We start from the raw sequence: 22,239 nt of genomic DNA, 5'->3' as shown, positions 1-22,239 counted from the left end.
AGTCCGTGACTGCTTAGGGTATCCAGTGCTAAAAGAAAACAGCCCTAATATTGTTTTGCCATGTTTTTCTTATAGGAGCAGAATCTAAACAATCGATAAAAACGTCTTACAGAACTTTCGGTTCCAAAAATACAAACACATTTCCTATGGAAAGCGAAAATATTGTTACGAATTTGATAATTATAGATTTAAGTTTATTTAAGTTAGTTTCCGTTAATTTAAAATTTCAAATTGTAACGATAAAATTTCGCTATCACTTGTTGGAATCATCTATTCATTTTCTAGTACTTTCCTTAATTTCTTTTATGTTCTTTTGTTTGCTTATTTTCATATCGAAATGTTAGTTCTTACTCTCTCATAGAATAACAACCCCTTTGCTTTGTTATTTTGCATTCTCATTTCATCTCATTGTCTATTGTCATTGCTGTTGTAGTAATGCGAGCATATATCTATGTGAGAGTATATGTGTTTGGCTATCACAATGGACTGAATAGTCTAAGTGAGCCTGAATCTTAATCGGGCTGCCACTTTAACCTAACATATGTGTTTGGCAGTCACCAGATGAATAACTTAACGGTCGTAGATTCTTCTAGCGTTGTCAAAGAATGTTCTGGCGTTGCCAGAATATTGTAGTGCTGCCAGAATGTTCTCGTATTGCCAGACCGTCATATATAAAAGCGCTCGCATGCTGCTAACGAGTCAGTCTTAATTAAAGCGTCAAACGAATAACATAAGTGTGAACGAATTGTAAAGTGAAGTCATAGTAAATAAATTGTAGATTAACGTTATTGAAACTAACAGTATTTTAATTTTCGGGTAATTAAAAACGCCTAAATATAAAAACGTAACAATATGATTGGAGATGTATACCGGCTTTTATCTGGGAAAATGTCAAAATCGATAACATCGCCCAAACGAAAAATTTCACCACTTAACAGATTGGCTGACAAGTCCCCGGTCTGACACATAGATGGCGTCGCTAGAATTAAGTGCATATTATTTTTATATAGTACCAAGCTTCAAATGATTCGTGTTATTGTGAAAAAAAAAATGGAAAACAAGGAATTGCGTGTTTTGATAAAATACTGTTTTCTGAACGGAAAAAATACGGTGGAAGCAAAAACTTGGCTTGATAATGAGTTTCCGGACTCTGCCCCAGGGAAATCAACAATAATTGATTGGTATGCAAAATTCAAGCGTTGTAAAATGAGCACGGAGGACGGTGAATGCAGTGGACGCCCGAAACAGGTGGTTACCGACGAAAACATCAAAAAAATCCACAAAATGATTTTGAATGACCGTAAAATGAGGTTGATCGAAGCGTGGAGAGACTCAAAAGTCCGCTGGCAAAGTAATGTCCTCTGTTTTTTGGGATGCGCATGGAATAATTTTTATCGATTATCTTGAGAAGGGAAAACCCCATCAACAGTGACTATTATATGGCGTTATTGGATCGTTTGAAGGTCGAAATCGCGGCAAAACGGCCCCATATGAAGAAGAAAAAAGTGTTGTTCCACCAAGATAACGCACCGTGCCACAAGTCATTGAGAACGATGGCAAATATTCATGAATTGGGCTTCGAATTGATTTCCCACCCACCGTATTCTCCAGATCTGGCCCCCAGCGAATTTTTCTTGTTCTCAGACCTCAAAAGGATGCTCGCAGGGAAAAAATTTGGCTGCAATGAAGAGGTGATCGCCGAAACTGAGGCCTATTTTGAGGCAAAACCGAAGGAGTACTACCAAAATGGTATCAAAAAATTGAAAGGTCGTTATAATCGTTGTATCATTGCTCTTGAAGGGAACTATGTTGAATTATAAAAACGAATTTTGACAAAAAAATGTGTTTTTCTTTGTTAGACCGGGGACTTATCAGCCAACCTGTTAGCAAAAGTATTTATACATTTCTTGCGTGTGGCGGACAGTTTTTTTTGAACTGCAGATTTGACATACACTTTGAAATCTAAACAGTCGATGACATTTCCTCCCCACATTTCAGCAATTTGAGGTGCATAGCATTCTTCACTACGTAATTTTCCTACATAAACTCTGCAATTTTTTTTTTGCATGAATAAGCATACCATAGAGGGGTTTAAATATTCGGCACTTTTATTTTGATTTTTTTTGAAAATCTTGTCAGTCTAATACACCTACTATACTATATAATATCAACATCTAAACACACATACATACATAACACTATAAACATTTAAAAACTTCAACATATAAATATTCTATAGGATTGTTATAGTTCTATGGTCCATTATTATATTCGTATAAAAAATAATTCCATTTCAGTGCATGGAATTCACATGTAATAAATCATTAATGGAACTTTCAATTTGTGGAAGTTTACCACTTTTAATATCAATTTGGAATATAGCAACTTGTATAAATTGCCATAGGCAAAGGCATATTTTTGGATAGTTTAAATTCAAGGCCATAATATAGTAGAAACAATGACTTAGAGCTTCTAAGAGATCGTTATATTTGAAGATAAATCCTCCGGGCAGAGCAAAATCAGCATACACAATTTGTTGATATTGATGGACAAAGCGAATTTGAAGTTCTGCAGGTTTGCCATCATTTTCCAACTCCTTCAAGTTCTGTAAAGAGAATTTTGTATTACTATATACTTGGGTTATAACAGATTGGTACTAACCTTATATTCCTTTAAGAAACGATTTTGAATTTCTGGCTTTGAGCAACGAGGAAAACTCGTAAATATATAAACCAACAAATTCAGGGCTAAGCTGGCACGATATCCTTAAATCGGATGAAAAAAATATTCATTAAAATGTGAGACATCTAAACAAACGAATTTCGGTATGTACTTCTTATAATAAATTCACTGTCTTATTGACAGATTTCATTTCTTATGGGAAAGTATGTAAACAATCGATAATATCGCCCTAACGAAAATTTCGCTAGCAAAATTGGCTATGCAATTTTACCTCTAACATAGTTTACATGCCGATAAGACAGTTTTAGCAATGCGTATGAACCTTTTAACATGAATTTCGACAATAATTACACTTTGCCATGAGCATCTAAGACTGGGTATACAGCTCCTGGAAAAATCACAATTGCATGCCCATAAAGCAGTATTGCTATGTAACAGGTAGGCTGATAAGTACCCGGTCTAACAAAGAAAAACACATTTTTTTGTCAAAATTCGTTTTTATTATTCAACATAGTTCCCTTCAAGAGCGATACAACGATTATAACGACCTTCAAATTTCTTGATACCATTTTGGTAGTACTCCTTCGGTTTTGCCTCAAAATAGGCCTCAGTTTCGGCGATCACCTCTTCATTACAGCCAAATTTTCTCCTTGCGAGCATCCTTTTGAGGTCGAAGAACAAGAAAAAGTCGCTGGGGCCAGATCTGGAGAATACGGTGGGTGGGGAAGCAATTCGAAGCCCAATTCATGAATTTTTGCCATCGTTCTCAATGATTTGTGGCACGGTGCGTTGTCTTGGTGGAACAACACTGTTTTCTTCTTCAAGGTCGATTTCGACCTTCAAACGCTCCAATAACGCCATATAATAGTCACTGTTGATGGTTTTTCCCTTCTCAAGATAATCGATAAAAATTATTCCATGCGCATCCCAAAAAACAGAAACCATTACTTTGCCAGCGGACTTTTGAGTCTTTCCACGCTTCGGAGACGGTTCACCGGTCGCTGTCCACTCAGCCGACTGTCGATTGGACTCAGGAGTGTAGTGATGGAGCCATGTTTCATCCATTGTCACATATCGACGGAAAAACTCGGGTGTATTACGAGTTAACAGCTGCAAACACCGCTCAGAATCATCAACACGTTGTTATTTTTGGTCAAATGTGAGCTAGCGCGGCACCCATTTTGCACAGAGCTTCCGCATATCCAAATATTGATGAATGATATGACCAACACGTTCTTTTGATATCTTTAAGGCCTCTGCTATCTCGATCAACTTCATTTTACGGTCATTCAAAATCATTTTGTGGATTTTTTCGTTGTTTTCGTCGGTAACCACCTCTTTCGGGCGTCCACCGACCTCCGTGCTCATTTCACCACGCTTGAAGTTTGCATACCAATCAATTATTGTTGATATCCCTGGGGCAGAGTCCGGAAACCCATTATCAAGCCAAGTTTTTGCTTCCACCGTATTTTCCCCTTCAGAAAACAGTATTTTATCAAAACACGAAATTCCTTTTTTTTTCCATTTTTTCACAATAACAAAAGTTGATTCACAAAAGACGCTCTCACAAACTAAATGACTTACAGACGTCAAATTTTGACACGAATCATTTGAAGGTTGGTACTATATAACAAATATATACAGCACTAAGTTCGGCCGGGCCGAATCTTAAATACCCACCACCATGAACCAAATATTAGGGGTTCTTTTGAAATTTCAGGAGGGTTTGAGGACTTGAGGACACTTCCCGAAGATAAATTTAAAGATTTCACCTATGAGGACTATATCAGATTCTGGATTTATAAGAACCATTTTTGTTTGAGTTTTAGAGGAATCATCAACATCTCTTGTGAGTGTGCAAGAAAATTATAAAATAATGTCTTGATTTGAAATCTTAAATCTGTAGAAGTAAAATCTGGAAATTTTACATTGAGTTTCAAGCAATTTTCATGATCAGTGCGCCTTCTACACCCTCAAGAAGTGAAGTCGGTCTATATGGAGGCATTACCAAATGGGCCGATAAAAACTTAATCCGATACACGTTTTTGTGAGCCTAAAATACCAGAATATTTACAATTTCAGGCAAATCAGATAAAAACTACGGTTTCTAGAAACCGAAGGAGTTAAATCGGGAGATCGTTCTTATGGGGGCTATACTAAAATATGGACCGATACTCACCGTTTTCGGCATACCTCTTTATGACCCGAAAATACCTCTAGATTTCCAATTTCATGCAAATAGGATAAAAACTTCGGATTCTAGAAGCCCAAGAAGTAAAATCGGGAAATCGGTCTATATGGGGGCTACACCAAAATATTGACCGATACTCACCATTCTCGGCACTCCTCTTTATGGTCCTAAAATACCTCTAGATTTCCAATTTCAGACAAATTGGATAAAAACTACGGTTTCTATAAGCCCAAGAAATAAAATCGGGAGATCGCTCTATATGGGGGCTATACCAAAATATGGACGGATACTCACAATTTTTGGCACACGTATTTGTGGTCCTACAATACCTCTAGATTTCCAATTTCAGGTAAATTGAATAAAAACTGCGGTTTCTATAAGCCCAAGAAGTAAAATCGGGAGATCGGTCTATATGGGGACTATACCAAAACATGGACCGATACTCACCATTTTTGGCACACCTCTTTATGGTCATAAAATACCTCTAGATATCCAATTTCAGGTAAATTGAATAAAAACTGCGGTTTCTATAAGCCCAAGAAATAAAATCGGGAGATCGGTCTATATGGGGGCTATACCAAAATATGGACCGATACTCACCATTTTTGGCACACCTCTTTATGGTCATAAAATACCTCTAGATTTCAAATTTCAGGCAAATTGGATAAAAACTACGATTTCTATAAGCCCAAGACCCCAAATCGGGAGGTCGGTTTATATGGGGACTATATCAAAACCTGGACCGATATAGCCCATCTTCGAACTTGACCTACCTGCAGACAAAAGACGAGTTTGTGCAAAATTTCAGCACGATTGCTTCATTATTGAAGACTGTAGCGTGATTACAACAGACAGACAGACAGACAGACGGACATCGTTATATCGTCTTAGAATTTCTCCCTGATCAAGAATATATATACTTTATATAGTCGGAAATCGATATTTCGATGTGTTACAAACGGAATGACAAACTTATTATACCCCCGTCACCATTCTATGGTGGTGGGTATAAAAATAATATGAATTTAATACTATCGACGCCATCTATGTGTCAGACCGAGGACTTATCAGCCAACCTGTTACTTCTTATAGCCCGGTATGCAGCTCACGAAATCTCGGGTAGCCAAAATACCTATGCATTTCTTATGGGTAGCCGAAATTTCGTTAGATATTCGTCTAATATGAGACCCTATGAAAAGAAGATAAGAAGATAGTTCTCCTGAGATTTCCAGTAGCAAAATGGTTATGTTGCATATATTTCTTGCTAAAACTTCTGTTTCCTGCCACTAAGTACATTTTAGTATGTGTTTGTTATGGGAGAAAATATAAACAGTCGATAAAATCCCCGTAAAGAAAAATTGTCTAGCAAAATGTGTAGGCATTTCGCAAAATCTAGCTTAAACAGTGCCATTGTCATGAGGCGTTGTTATCGATTATTAAAAATTTCCCATAAAGCCTGGTATACAGCTATAGCGAAAATTTCGATTGGTTGCCGATAACCCAGTATTTTGTCATAAATTTCTTATGCGAGCAATATGTAAATAATCGATAAAAACGCTCAGGGAATTTTCGTTAGCAAATATAACAATGCACTCACGCAGAGAATGAATATGACTATCTCCTAGGGCAAAATCTTATTTTTGGATGGAGAGAAAACATAATTTTTGTCGCAAAAATATTGTATTCTCGCCAAACATAAAATTGTTGTTGAAATCAACTACATAATGTCTGAGAAAACCATGGTTGCGACAAACATGTCACATGATCATAATAACATTTTGCTTAGGAGGTGATCATATTACTTCCATGGATGTTTCTTACGGTTAGCGGAAATTCCATTAGAGGTGCATTTCTGCCATGGGAGAAAATATAGACAATCGGTAATGACGTTCTAACGAAATGATAGTGAACATGCATTTTATATGGGTAGCAGAAATTTTAGCTAGATCTGCATACAGGGCTCTAAGACACATATGATAAACGAAATTTTTTCACACGACGCATATCGAGTTTTACGTGAAAAAAATCTCAAACAACCGATATTATGCAAAATTGTTATGGTTGTCTTTTGCATGTTGATAATGCAGTTATTCATGTCTTTCTTGTAGGAGGATATGGATATGAACAATTAAGAATAAAGTGCAAGGAAGGATATTTTATTCAAGACTATTTACTTACTTGTATCCATCGAATCATCTATTTGTTCTATAATTCTTGGTACATGTTCATATTTTCGAACATTTCGTACTTTATCCACTACTTTATCATAAAATATCAACCAGTTGTCTACAGTTCCCATTACAGGATGCATCCGTTTTAAGTCCTGTTCTACAAAATGGAAACCGTTATTACTTTGCAAAATCGGATAAGTGAGCATATATTCTTCAGAAGAAAGTTCGCCCTGCTCAAGTTTCCATCTACGGTGGTCATAAGTTTCACTCCAGCTCTTCAGTAAAGTTTTCCAATCATTACACACATTACTGGAAAATTCAGGATATTCGGAGATGAGTTTCTTTACTGCATTGTTATCAGTTTCACAATTAAACTCTGAGTTTGAGGACAATTTACGTTTCGTACACCTACGACGAGCCACTAAACCCGTGGAACATAATAAGCTACGCTTATTTATATAGGCACTCCACAATTTTCCACGGGCTGGCTTGCCATCGCTGCAGGGTATAAAATATGTGGAAGTTATCTCGTTGCGGAATGTTTTGCAAATGGTATCAGCCAAGATTATGAAATCGGGTCTCTTGAGACTTTGGTCATGCAAATAAAAATATGTGATTAAGAATTGTCGGTAACCTGTTAATAGATAAATGTACGACCTACATTCTTTCGGGATTTAATTTTAGACATTCGTCTATTATCGTCTTTGCCACAGCGGTACGATGCATATTTTTTAACAGGTTTCCATTTTCATTGATCTTCAGCAATGGTCTTAGTCTTGGTATATTTCGCATGTATTCCACATCTGGCAAATATTTGGATATGACCACTGGATCCAAAGTTTTGCTCTTCGGCTTTAGCTCCACGGCAAATGTTGGAGATTTGTAAAATTTTAAGATGAAATTATTGAATCGATCCTCCTCAACTTCATATCCATTAATAAAGATGCAATAATCACTGATTTTTGCAATATTAAACATTTCACAGGCTGAAAAAAAGGATGTCTATATTAATTGGAAATTAGTTTTGAAAAATTCGAGCTACGAGTTACCCGTGGTTAAGAAACTGCAGTATAAGAAAGGTGAACGTATTTTCGTAAACTTTTTCTCATCTTCAAAAATTGTTTGAATGAGAACGCTGTTATGAAATGAAGAGTAATTAAAAATGGAAAATCAGGAAGATAGAAAATTTTTAAATAATCTAAAACTTATAAAAATGATTTTTACGATGTTATAAATGGTTATAAACTATTTATGGGCCGGTATGCCTATTTATGGGCCGGTATGCACATCTAACGAGACGTTATTAACGATTGTTTTCATGTTCTCCCATTAGAAATGCATTGGAAATTGGATGCTTGGCACACAAATCAAATTTCCGCTAAAGATGCATACTAGACTTATAGTAGTAACGATGGTCGATACTACAGTTTACGGCGAGTTTTAAGCCCAGTACGCAGTTCTTTCGAAAATTCTTGTTGCGTACCTTTATTACAGGTTTGCCACGTACTTATGGGAAAAAATGTACACGGTCGATAAAATCGCTCCATTGAAGATTTTGTTAGCAAAGGTGGCTATATGTTTCATATGTGTAGAGGAAATTTTGCTAGAGCAGAATACCGTGAAAAAACTTGAATATAATTTATTACAATGTGCCATGTCTGTGGTGTATAAACCCTATATGAAGCTCTTAGCATATAGAGATTTAAGTCTGGTAAACACCTCTAGCGAAATTTTCCTTTGCATAGCAATAATACTTTTTTGCCGTGTATTGCTTATGAGAGCATAATGTAAATAATCTCTAACGAAGCTGCACAGAATTTTCGGTAACAAAAGGAGCCACGTATTGCTTATGTCTACCGAGTTTTAAGGAGCTTATGGGAGTTTATAATGCCACCATATTATCTGCTTGCAAAAAAAAAAGGTTTATATAGGCATTTAAGTTGCCTTTTTTATCTACCAAAGACTCTATAGTTATAATTTAGTAGAAAATTTTGAGAAAATTTTACTAAAAATCTATCAAATATGAAAACAAAATTTATTTTAAAGTTTTGTCAAAATTTTATTTCTACACTCAAAAAAAAGTGAACTCTCTATTTCACTAAAGCCATATTAACTTTATATTAGTTCATAGAATCATTATATTTGGAAAAAGTTTATTTTAGTCAAATAATTTTTTGCGTATGTTAGTTAAATGAACTAAAAAACGGGAAAAAGTTATACACAAATAAAGCATAAAAATTTCCTAATTTCGTATTTCTTACAAAATAGTTCATTATTTCTTTAAATTTGTAAATTTTACCAAAAATGTGTCCATCATGAACTTCGTATGTCACTAAAGACATTCTTGCAATTTTGAACTCCAAGATTTCTCTTAAAACTACAAAATTTTCTTTAACTACTGAAAAAAATTAGTTATGTCTAATAAATTTTCTTGAATTTGTCGAAAAATATTTACTTATTTTTGTCATATCGGAGTGATGCCAGCGCTTGTAATACCGTTTAGTTAAAATTTTCTACAAAAGTTCCAAATTTTCTAAAATTAATCGAAAGTTATCTTTCCTGGTGGGTTCACTGTTTTTTCAGTGTATCGAAAATTTTGTCAAAATTTTATTTCTATCGAAAATGTTGTCAAAATTATTATTTCTATAAAAAATGTTGTCCAAATTTTATTTCTATAGGAAGTTCTGTCAAAATTCTATTTCTGTAGAAAATTTTGCCAAAATTTCATTTCTATAGAAAATTTTCGCAAAATTTTATTTCTGTAGCAAATTTTTTCAAAATTTTATTTCTATAGAAAATTTTGTCAAAATTCTATTTCTTTACAAAATTTTGTCAAAATTCTGTTTCTTTAGAAAATTTTGTCAAAATTTTATTTCTATCAAAAATTTTGTCAAAATTAATATTTCTATAGAAAATATTGTCCAAATTTTATTTCTATAGGAAGTTCTGTCAAAATTCCATTTCTGTACAAAATTTTGTCAACATTTTATTTCTGTAGCAAATTTTTTTTTCAAAATTTTATTTCTATAGAAAATTTTGTCAAAATTCTATTTCTTTAGAAAATTTTGTCAAAATTCTATTTCTTTAGAAAATTTTGTCAAAATTCTTTTTTTTTAGACAATTTTGTCAAAATTTTATTTCTATAGAAAATTTTGTCAAAATTTTATTTCTATAGAAAATTTTGTCAAAATTCTATTTCTATAGAATTTAAAAAGTTATACACAAATAAAGCATAAAGATTTCCTAATCTCGTATTTCTTACAAAATAGTTCATTATTTCTTTAAATTTGTAAATTTTACCAAAAATGTGTCCATCATGAACTTCGTATGTCACTAAAGACATTCTTGCAATTTTGAACTCCAAGATTTCTCTTAAAACTACAAAATTTTCTTTAACTACTGAAAAAAATTAGTTATGTCTAATAAATTTTCTTGAATTTGTCGAAAAATATTTACTTATTTTTGTCATATCGGAGTGATGCCAGCGCTTGTAATACCGTTTAGTTAAAATTTTCTACAAAAGTTCCAAATTTTCTAAAATTAATCGAAAGTTATCTTTCCTGGTGGGTTCACTGTTTTTTCAGTGTATCGAAAATTTTGTCAAAATTTTATTTCTATCGAAAATGTTGTCAAAATTATTATTTCTATAAAAAATGTTGTCCAAATTTTATTTCTATAGGAAGTTCTGTCAAAATTCTATTTCTGTAGAAAATTTTGCCAAAATTTCATTTCTATAGAAAATTTTCGCAAAATTTTATTTCTGTAGCAAATTTTTTCAAAATTTTATTTCTATAGAAAATTTTGTCAAAATTCTATTTCTTTACAAAATTTTGTCAAAATTCTGTTTCTTTAGAAAATTTTGTCAAAATTTTATTTCTATCGAAAATTTTGTCAAAATTAATATTTCTATAGAAAATATTGTCCAAATTTTATTTCTATAGGAAGTTCTGTCAAAATTCCATTTCTGTACAAAATTTTGTCAACATTTTATTTCTGTAGCAATTTTTTTTTCAAAATTTTATTTCTATAGAAAATTTTGTCAAAATTCTATTTCTTTAGAAAATTTTGTCAAAATTCTATTTCTTTAGAAAATTTTGTCAAAATTCTTTTTTTTTTAGACAATTTTGTCAAAATTTTATTTCTATAGAAAATTTTGTCAAAATTTTATTTCTATAGAAAATTTTATACACAAATAAAGCATAAAGATTTCCTAATTTCGTATTTCTTACAAAATAGTTCATTATTTCTTTAAATTTGTAAATTTTACCAAAAATGTGTCCATCATGAACTTCGTATGTCACTAAAGACATTCTAGCAATTTTGAACTCCAAGATTTCTCTTAAAACTACAAAATTTTCTTTAACTACTGAAAAAAATTAGTTATGTCTAATAAATTTTCTTGAATTTGTCGAAAAATATTTACTTATTTTTGTCATATCGGAGTGATGCCAGCGCTTGTAATACCGTTTAGTTAAAATTTTCTACAAAAGTTCCAAATTTTCTAAAATTAATCGAAAGTTATCTTTCCTGGTGGGTTCACTGTTTTTTCAGTGTATCGAAAATTTTGTCAAAATTTTATTTCTATCGAAAATGTTGTCAAAATTATTATTTCTATAAAAAATGTTGTCCAAATTTTATTTCTATAGGAAGTTCTGTCAAAATCCAAAGTCAAATCATTTATTTCTGTAGCAAATTTTTTCAAAATTTTATTTCTATAGAAAATTTTGTCAAAATTCTATTTCTTTACAAAATTTTGTCAAAATTCTGTTTCTTTAGAAAATTTTGTCAAAATTTTATTTCTATCGAAAATTTTGTCAAAATTAATATTTCTATAGAAAATATTGTCCAAATTTTATTTCTATAGGAAGTTCTGTCAAAATTCCATTTCTGTACAAAATTTTGTCAACATTTTATTTCTGTAGCAATTTTTTTTTCAAAATTTTATTTCTATACAAAATTTTGTCAAAATTCTATTTCTTTAGAAAATTTTGTCAAAATTCTATTTCTTTAGAAAATTTTGTCAAAATTCTTTTTTTTTAGACAATTTTGTCAAAATTTTATTTCTATAGAAAATTTTGTCAAAATTCTATTTCTATAGAAAATGTTGTCATATACAAAATGTGTATCCTTTATTTCTATAGAAAAATTTGTCCAAATTTTATTTCTCTTGTTTTTTATTGTTGATATGTTCTTCAATAATTTTTGTTGTTTTGATTTCAGCTTAAAGCCATGCGTTGACTAAACTACGAGTGTAGCTTAACCAACAGAGGAAAAGTGTATTTGTCAAATATATTTGGGCAAAGCCCTATGGACTGCAAGATGGTTGGATGGACGGCCGTTTCGGAATTACCACATTCCTTATCAGCATCCTCTACTTGCAGCAAAACTATCAACCAATTATCAGAATAAATTTGGGCAATTCACTAAACCCAAAGTAAATTACACTCGAACCTCCCGAAAAAAGATTTTCGATAGTCGGCTATGTCTAAATAAATTTGTTTACCAATACTTCACTTTTACTTTGCCAAAGTCAAATCATCGATTTGAGTGCAGTGGGCTGGACTTATTTTTGAGAGTGCTTCCTCTTCCTTCATTTGTTCATTCATTTTATTTCTGTAGAAATTTTTTTTCCAAATTTTAATTCTATAGAAAATTTCGTCCAAATTTTATTTCTGTAGAAAATTTCGTCCAAATTTTATTTCTATAGAAAATTTTGTCCAAAATTTATTACTATATAAATTTTTATCAAAATTTTATTTCCTAGTAATTTTTCTCAAAATTTTATTTCTATAGAAATTTTTGTCAAAATTTTTATATCTATAGAAAAATATATTTCTATAGAAATTTTTGTCAAAATTTTTATTTCTATAGAAAATTTTCTCAAATTTTATTTCTATAGAAAATTTCCTCAACATTTTTATTTCTATAGAAAACGTTCGCAAAATTTTATTTCTATAGAAAATTTTTGCAAAATTATATTTCTATGGAAATTTTTGTCCAAATTTTATTTCCATAGAAAATGTTGTCCTAATTTTATTTCTGTAAAGAATTGTGTCCAAATTTTATTTCTATAGAAAATTCTGCCCTAATTTCATTACTACCCAGCAAAAAAATTGGAAGTTCTTCCAAAGGCACAACTTTAAAAACACTTCCAATGCACTCCCAATTATGTTCTTTATTTTAACTACCCAGGAAGTTCTTTTAATTCAATTTTTTATAGCTTGGGTTTTTCATACTTTTAATGGGTAATTTTAACTTTTTTTGTTTCAAATAGGTTAATAGCAGAGTAAGAATTCATAAACATGTACAAATCATTTAAATTTTGTCGAAAAAAGTGCTAAATCCAATCTGAAAAAACTGTGAATTTTTGATAAAATTTAAAGTCAAACGTTTCCGACAAGCGTTAGAATCCATTAAAAATTATAAAAAATTATAAAAATTGTTATTTGACAAAATATCACAGAATTTTTTAATTTACATCCAAAACATTGAATTCGGATCACACCTAAAGAAGTGATGCAAATTCAGTGCAACGGCTGTTGAAATGGAGGACTTCCGTCCTACGAAAAGACCATGTTAAATTCATCGCTTCTGCGTCAATTTTGCACCACTTCCGGATCCAAAAAGGACATTTTCATTACTTTTTTGGCGACGCTTTTTTTTCTGGGTATAGAAGCTTTTTTCATAATTCTATTTCTATAGAAAATGTTGTAATTTTTTTAATATAGAAAATTTTCACAAAATTTCATTTCTATAGAAAATTTTGTCAAAATTTTTATTTCTATAGAAAACGTTCGCAAAATTTTATTTCTATAAAAAATTTTGTCAAAATTTTATTTTCATAGAAAATTTTGCCCCTGCACCACACTGTGGAACAGGGTAGTATAAGTTAGTGCATATGTCTATTTCTATAGAAAATTTTCGCAAGATTTTATTTCTAACGAAAATTTTGTCAAAATTCTATTTCTATAGAAAATTTTGTCAAAATTTTATTTGCAAAGAAAAATTTCCAAATTTTTTTTTAGAAAATTTTCACAAAATTTTATATCTATAGATAATTTTGTCAAAATTCCATTTCTATAGAAAATTTTCGCAAATTTTAATTCTATAGAAAATTTCCTCAAAATTTTTATTTCTATAGAAAACGTTCGCAAAATTTTATTTCTATAGAAAATTTTGTCAAAATTTTATTTCCATAGAAAATTTTGCCCCTGCGCCACAAAATTTTTATTTCTATAGAAAACGTTCGCAAAATTTTATTTCTATAGAAAATTTTGTCAAAATTTTATTTCCATAGAAAATTTTGCCCCTGCGCCACACTGTGGAACAGGATAGTATAAGATAGTGCATATGTTTGCAACACCCAGAAGGAGACGAGATAGACACATGGTGTCTTTGGCAAAAATGCTCAGGGTGGGCTCCTGAGTCGATATAGCGATGTCCGTCTGTCCGTGAACACATTTTTGTAATCAAAGTCTAGGTCGCAGTTTTAGTCCAATCGTCTTCAAATTTGGCACAAGAATGTGTTTTGTATGTTTTATATGGCCCCAGAAGACAGAGTTTTACCCTAATTTGCTTAACATTTTACACAAGAAGAACAATTAGTACTATAGTCAAGTGTGCCAAATTTTATTGAAATCGGTTCAGATTTAGATAAAGCTCCCATATATATCTATCGCCCGATAGGTACTAATACGGTCCCAGAAGCCAGAGTTTTACCCCAATTTGGTTGAAATTTTGCACTAGGAGTACAATTAGTAGTGTAGTCAAGTGTGTCAAATTTGATTGAAATCGGTTCAGATTTGGATATAGCTCCCATATATAGCATTCGCCCGATTTCCGCTCATATGACCACAGAGGCCAATTTTTTCTTCCGATTTAGTTGAAATTTTGCACAGGGAGTAGAATTAGCATTGTAGCTATGTGTGCCAAATTTGGTTGAAATCGGTTCAGATTTAGATATAGCTCCCATATATAGCTTTCGCCCGATTTCCGCTCATATGACACAGAGGCCAATTTTTTCTTCCGATTTAGTTGAAATTTTGAACAGGGAGTAGAATTAGCATTGTAGCTATGTGTGCCAAATTTGGTTGAAATCGGTTCGGATTTAGATATAGCTCCCATATATAGCTTTCGCCCGATTTACACTCATATGACCACAGAGGCCAATTTTTAACTCCGATTTAGTTGAAATTTTGCACAGGGAGTAGAATTAGCATTGGTGCTATGCGTGCCAAATTTGGTTGAAATCGGTTCAGATTTAGATATAGCTCCCATATATAGCTTTCGCCCTATTTCCACTCATATGACCACAGAGGCCAATTTTTTGCTCCGATTTAGTTGAAATTTTGCACAGGGAGTAGAATTAGCATTGTAGCTATGTGTGCCAAGTTTGGTTGAAATCGGTTCAGATTTCGATATATCTCCCGTATATATGTTTTTCTGATTTCGACAAAAATGGTCAAAATACCAACATTATCCTTGTAAAATCACCACTGCTTAGTCGAAAAGTTGTAAAAATGACTCTAATTTTCCTAAACTTCTAATACATATATATCGAGCGAAAAATCATAAATAAACTTTTGCGAAGTTTCCTTAAAATTGCTTCAGATTTAAATGTTTCCCATATTTAGCCGACTTAAATTTTGAGTCTATAGATTTTGTAGAAGTCTATCAAATTCTGTCCAGATCAAGTGATATTTAAATGTATGTATTTGGGACAAACCTGTATATATAGCCCCCAACACATTTGACGGATGTGATATGGTATCGAAAATTTAGATCTACAAAGTGGTGCAGGGTATAATATAGTCGGCCCCGCCCGACTTTAGACTTTCCTTACTTGTTTTCTCTAGGTGTAGTTAATTTTTTCTTTTATGATAAGTATGAAAAGCTTGTTGCAAAGACTATCATTACAGTTTCCTTGTTGTAACAATGCATTTTTGAAATCTCAAAAAGTTGTATACATTTCAGTTAAATTTCAGCACGACCTAGTTCATTTATTCCATAAATCGGAAAAAACATTAATTCTGTTTACGTGCATTAACTCACAGCTACTTACACTACTTACTTACTCATGATGCAAATGCGTAATAGAACCATCATTCAGCACTCCTTCAAAATTGTCATTCATGGATTCATCTCTAATTTGTTCTCCGATCTCCTTTTCTTTGAGTTTCTCTTGATTATAGCGATTGAATATTTTCCCTTGTTTACCATTGCGATACATCTTCAAAGTTTCACTGGGAAACATTTTAATAATAGCATCCTCCAGATCATAACTAGTAGCCAAATCCAGTGGCAGCTTACATTCTAGATAATAGTTTACCACGGTGCTAACTAACCGTTTGCGATCTAGGTGAGTAAAATGTTTTTGCTTTCCGTAGATTTGTATGAGATCAGGACCATTTGGTGGGGATTTCAAAAGAAGTTCTTCTAAATCTATTTTTGGTTTACAGATCATTGAAAGACTTTTCACTGTTTCAGTTTCTATAGCAATAGGGTGGATCGATGAATTTCTCTTAGAAAACTTGTCGGCGGCTATATTTCCGTTATCATTTGCAACTAGAGAATCCTTTACATCTTTAGTTCTTTCTTTAGATATTAAGGAATTTTCTCTTTCATTGTAGCATTCATATGCCTCCATAGGACGGATATTCGGTAAAATTTCTTTGAATGTAAATGTATTTAATGGCTTTCCTATATTCTTACGCCAATTGTTTAAGTGATGGGCAAATCTTATTTGTACTCCCATGGGATATTTATGCAGCAGTAAATTAATGTGAGAAGCATCAATCATTTCCAAAACTTCTTCATCAATTTTTTCCTCTGTAATTTAGTCGAAATTATAAGGACATAATTTAAGGATATTGCACAGAAAAAATAACACTAAAATATTTATAATTTAAAAGTTGAGGGAAGTTGCAGGTGTAATCAATTTAAAAATTAACTGATAAAATCAAAGTCAATTAAATTTCTTAATTAAATTTAAATTTCTGTCCAAGAGTTCAAGAAAATCGTACCAAAGAATCGTCCTTCCTATGATTGCACCATAGGTAATTTGATCCATTTTTGTCAGAAAAAGTCATTTTTTGCATTATTAAGTAAAAATAATTTTTTGTTACAATTTGATAAAAAAAGAACCTTAAACTAAATGCTGTAATGCTACATTTTTAACCCTGGACAGTCATCCTTCGCCAAAATGACGACGCGTAATTTCATTTTCGATTTAGAATGCATTTTGGTCGATTAGGAAATGATAAATTTAAGTTATACCAATACAACCATTTTATGAATTTTTTCTTATACCAATTAAAAACAAATTGAATAAGGAAATAAATTCAGTTTTGGTCCTCATTTTTCCTCACGATGCAAATTATAGCGTCATGAAATAAGCCGTAGTCAAAATGACGAGGGATGACGTGACTTTCCAGGGTTAACAACCGCGTAACACGTGATTAATACGTCGTCAAAGTTATTGTTTATGCAGTGATATTTAATATTAATTTGTAATCTGTTCTAAAAACGTTAACAAAATTATAATAATACATTTTAAATATGGAAATTAAAGATGTAATACAAACATTTCATTCATTTTCATAACTGACATTATTCTTTTTTGTTAATTGGTAAAAGTAATATTTTTAATTAAAGTATTAAGTATATCAAATAACATTTTAATTAAATAACAAGTATATACGGCTGTAAGTTCGGCCAGGCCGAATCTTATGTACCCTCCGCCATGGATTGCGTTGAAACTTCTACGAAAGAATGTCATCCACAATCGAATTACTTGGGTTGTGGTATCTTAAAACTTCTTAACATCGTTTTCTAAATTGTGAGTTAGTCCATACGTGGTATATATTAGACAAAAAAGTTATGTATAGGTAAGTCTACAAATAATTACGAATCGATATGGACTTTTTGCACGATACGTAGAGAGCCAGAATTGAAATATGGGGGTCGCTTATGTGGGGGCTATATACAATTATGAACTTGATATGGACCAATTTTTGTGTGATTGGGGATCGATTTATCTGAGGGATATATATGGACCTAGTTAGGCACGGTTGTTAACGGCCATATACTAGCACAATGTACCAAATTTCAACTGACTCGGGTGAAATTTGCTCCTCCAAGAGGCTCCAAAACCAAATCTCGGGATCGGTTTATATGGGGGCTATATACACGCAAAGAAATAATTCTTTCCTCCCAAACGAAATTTTAGACAAACAAAGTTCGTTTCTCATTTGCTTTTCGCTGTAAGGAAGTGTTTTTGGAAGAAAAGTATATACTTTTTGTGATAAACGTTTATTCTTTTCCAGGATGTAAAAACAATTTCATAAAGACAAACTCAAAAAAAAAAACATTGTTTTCTTGCTAATTGCATTTTCCCTCACATCTTTCTCACATCCACGAGATTTTTTAGTTCTTAACACCTTTTCCTGTAATACCAACAATGTAGAAGAAATTATACGATTTTATAAATTTTTAAAATTTTTTTACCTTTCGCCTGGACGGAGAATCGAACCGCGGACCATTCACTTTGTAAGCCAACACACTAACCACTGAGCTATGTACCTGTTATGGTCATCAATAGATAAATATCCATATAAGTTGTATTTATATAGCATAGCTTGCGGCGCCCACGAACCGAATAAACAAAGTTTATTTAACAGAAACAAACATTTAGTTTGGCACCGTGGAGCAGTGGTTGCTACGTCCGACTTGCATGCCAAGGGTCGTGGGTTCGATCCCTGCTTCGACCAAAGTTCTCTTTTTTTTTGTTTACATGTATTCCAGATATGTTCGGAAGATTCCGAAAAAATGTTCAACATTACATTGTAGTATATTAAATTTTGAACTGTAAAATGTATCTTATTAAAGACCTAAAGTCAAAAAAGAACAGTGTTTGATATAAACGAAATGGACTGTGTTGTTGTTTCAAAAATAACTTTTTTTATTGAAAAAATAAAAATTTTGTAACAAACGAAATTTTTTGGTGATAAAAGTTTAAAATTTTCGAAGCAATTCAAAAAACTCTAACAAAAGAAAAACGTTTTCGGTACACGTTTTCCAAACGTTTTTTTTCTTTGCGTGTATGATTATGGACTGATAGTGACCACTTTTGGCATGGTTGTTAAATAGCATATACTACCACCACGTACCAAATTTCAACCAGATCGGATGAATTTTGCTTCTCCATAAGGCACCGGAGGTCAAATCTGGGGATCGGTTTATATGGGGACTATATATATAATTATGGACCGATTTTAACCAGTTTTTGCATGGGTGTTTGAGGCCATATATTAACACCACGTACCAAATTTGAACTGAATCAAATGAATTTTGGTCTTCCAAGAGGCTCCGGAGGTCAAATCTGGTGATCGATTTATATGGGGGCTGTATATAATTATGGACCGATGTGGACCAATTTTTGCATGGTTGTTAGAGACCATATACTAACACCATGTACCAAATTTCAGCCGGATCGGATGAAATTTGCTTCTCTTAGAGGATTCGCAAGCCAAATTTGGGAGTCCGTTTATATGGGGGCTATACGTAAAAGTGGACCGATATGGCCCATACCATCCGACCTACATCAATAACAACTACTTGTGCCAAGTTTCAAGTCGATAGCTTGTTTCGTTCGGAAGTTAGCGTGATTTCAACAGACGGTGCAATGGTTAGCATGCCCGCCTTGCATACACAAGATCGTGGGTTCGATTCCTGCTACGACCGAACACCAAAAAGTTTTTCAGCCGTGGATTATCCCACCTCAGTAATGATGTTGACATTTCTGAGGGTTTCAAAGCTTCTCTAAGTGGTTTCACAGGAATGTGGAACGCCCTTCGGACTCGGCTATAAAAAGGAGGTCCCTTGTCATTGAGCTTAACATGGAATCGGGCAGCACTCAGTGATAAGAGAGAAGTTCACCACTGTGGTATCACAATGGACTGAATAGTCTAAGTGAGCCTGATACATCGGGCTGCCCCATAACCTAACCTAACCTAACAGACGGACGGACGGACGGACGGACATGCTCAGATCGACTCAGAATTTCACCACGACCCAGAATATATATACTTTATGGGGTCTTAGAGCAATATTTCGATGTGTTACAAACGGAATGACAAAGTTAATATACCCCCCATCCTTTGGTGGAGGGTATAAAAATGTTTCTATTAAAAAAATAATTGGAAATTTTATGTCCAATGCAAGGAACATCCCATTATAATTGTAATCGGAATATTCATAAATTACAATAAAAATATTTTATCTATGGGAAAAATAATAATAAATAATATTATAGTAAATAATTGATTGTCTCAATTAAAAAATGAATTGAGTTTTTCTAACAAAATCAATTATTTTTTTTTATGTTGAACCAATACTTTTTAATTGGTTCAACTTAAAAAAATAAAAATATATTAAAAGTGCCAATGAAATCGATTATTTTTTTTTATTAAGTATATCTGTTACTTATAATTAATTCTGTGATCGATAACATCATTTTCGTGCTTTAAGCAGTTTTCATAAAATCATTAATTGGATAAATCAGAGAACATTTTTCTGTGTATTCAATGGGTCAATAAACTTTGACTCAAATCCAAATAAAAATCAAACTAAAATAGAGTTGGAAAACGCATAACAAAGTACTAACTTATATACTTTCTTAAAAAATGACAAGAAAATTATGGCTCCGGAAAATGGAAAGGAAATAATATGCCAAGCGGTTTCGTAACAAAATAAAGCCTAATTTTTTTGCATGCAATAAAACAACACAACAATGAAAAAAATTCCAAAAAAATCATGTTTTTTTTTTCATTATCAAAAATAACATTTATTGATCTTGGAAAAAAATATTGTATAACAACAACTTCAATCATGAATTTAGTAAATATTCATAATTTTAAATTTACATATTTTTTTATTTTATTTAAAAACATACATTTGTAAAAACTTTAACCGAATTCCTTTATTTCATTTTGCTTTTGGATGCTATTTCCCGAAAGGGAAAATTATTTCATTTAAATATATGTTTATATAGAATTAATTTTTTAATTAATCAAAACCCGAGATAAATAATAAATAAATAACACTGGTTTACACACAAAATGTATACTTGATAAAAATCAACTTTTCTTATGTATTTTGAGCTGCAGAATTCGAAAAAAATGTTTAAAAATTTTTTATGGAACAGTTTGTGAGATATCCCGTTATTTTTTAATTTTCGCACTTTTTTCACTAAACACAATATATGTTATCTCGAGTTAGAAATGTCCGATTATATATTGTTGGTACTTAAATGAAAGGTAATAAGATGACGAATACTCGTGTGTAATTGGATCTGTGATAAGTTAAGTGGTTCAAATTAGAGGTGTGCACGTGAGTAATATTGTGCTCACGCTCACGCACACTCACGACGGAGAAATCTTATTTACGCACACTCACGTACGATATTTTTTGGTAGGACTCACGGTCACGCACGAACACCAATTTTTGCTCGGACTCTAATCTGCAACATGTTGTTCAGTAACATACATTACAGAGAGACCACTGTAAAGTTACTACGTATGCTAATTGAATTGATGCACATTTGCTTGTATGCATTATGTTGTGATTTAAAATAAAACCCCTGAATACATAGCTGATGGCTGATGCATAGATGCCACACACGCACAGAATCCCTTTGCACCTCACTCAGCTTTACTCACCAATAAATTGAGGTAATAGAAATCTCAATCTCCAATTGTCTAATAATTTGGTCAATCTGTCAATGGATTCCTGTGTTAATTCAGGGACATCCATTTTTAATTCCGATTATTTTGCTAATATTTAACATGAAAACAATTACTTTCAAAATGATAACCAAGGCACTTTAGTTTTAGTTTTTACCCCAAAGCGAAACAATTTTTCTCTTTGGGGGCAAAAACTCGCTGACGTGATGAGTTACAAATAGCGACTGCCTTCATTCAATGCGAATTGTCTCCCATAGAGCCCATGTGGAAAAGATGAATGTACACCCCCTAGCGTTAGCGTCAGGCAAATGAAAAACATTTTCCTCCTCAGAAAATGATTCGTCTGTCCGACCATCTAGTATGTCATCATCGTGCGTTTGTCCGTCCATCAACCATGCTGCTGTTGTTATTTGTTTTCCTATTTCAGCCGTTTGCCTTGCTATTCTCTTTAAAT

The 22,239-nt window shown here is 32.3% G+C and overlaps 1 protein-coding gene across 1 annotated transcript; it reads right to left on the bottom strand.

The window, feature by feature from the left end:
* Nucleotides 1-2,090: 2,090 nt before the first annotated feature.
* Nucleotides 2,091-22,004, bottom strand: LOC142237995 (uncharacterized). Its single transcript, XM_075309479.1, has 7 exons — nt 21,762-22,004; nt 16,119-16,872; nt 8,094-8,179; nt 7,706-8,030; nt 7,052-7,632; nt 2,662-2,765; nt 2,091-2,605 (listed from the first exon to the last, which is right to left on the bottom strand). The coding sequence occupies exons 1-7, from the start codon at nt 21,853-21,855 to the stop codon at nt 2,294-2,296; spliced, it is 2,256 nt and encodes a 751-aa protein (XP_075165594.1). The 5' UTR covers nt 21,856-22,004; the 3' UTR covers nt 2,091-2,293.
* Between the last annotated feature and the right edge of the window lie 235 nt (nt 22,005-22,239).

Source organism: Haematobia irritans, chromosome 5 (assembly GCF_050003625.1).
Source record: "Haematobia irritans isolate KBUSLIRL chromosome 5, ASM5000362v1, whole genome shotgun sequence".
Taxonomy (NCBI): domain Eukaryota; kingdom Metazoa; phylum Arthropoda; class Insecta; order Diptera; family Muscidae; genus Haematobia; species Haematobia irritans.
The sequence above is the reverse complement of the archived record's forward strand: the minus strand, read 5'-3'. Positions and strand labels throughout refer to the sequence as shown.

Coding starts and splice junctions, on each gene's coding strand:
- LOC142237995 (XM_075309479.1), bottom strand. CDS start 21,855: ATGGATGTCCCTGAATTAACACAGGAATCCATTGACAGATTGACCAAA. Junction 2,766..7,051: donor AGATGATTCGATGGATACAA/GTAAGTAAATAG, acceptor ATCCGATTTAAG/GATATCGTGCCAGCTTAGCC. Junction 2,606..2,661: donor GTTTCTTAAAGGAATATAAG/GTTAGTACCAAT, acceptor TTCTCTTTACAG/AACTTGAAGGAGTTGGAAAA.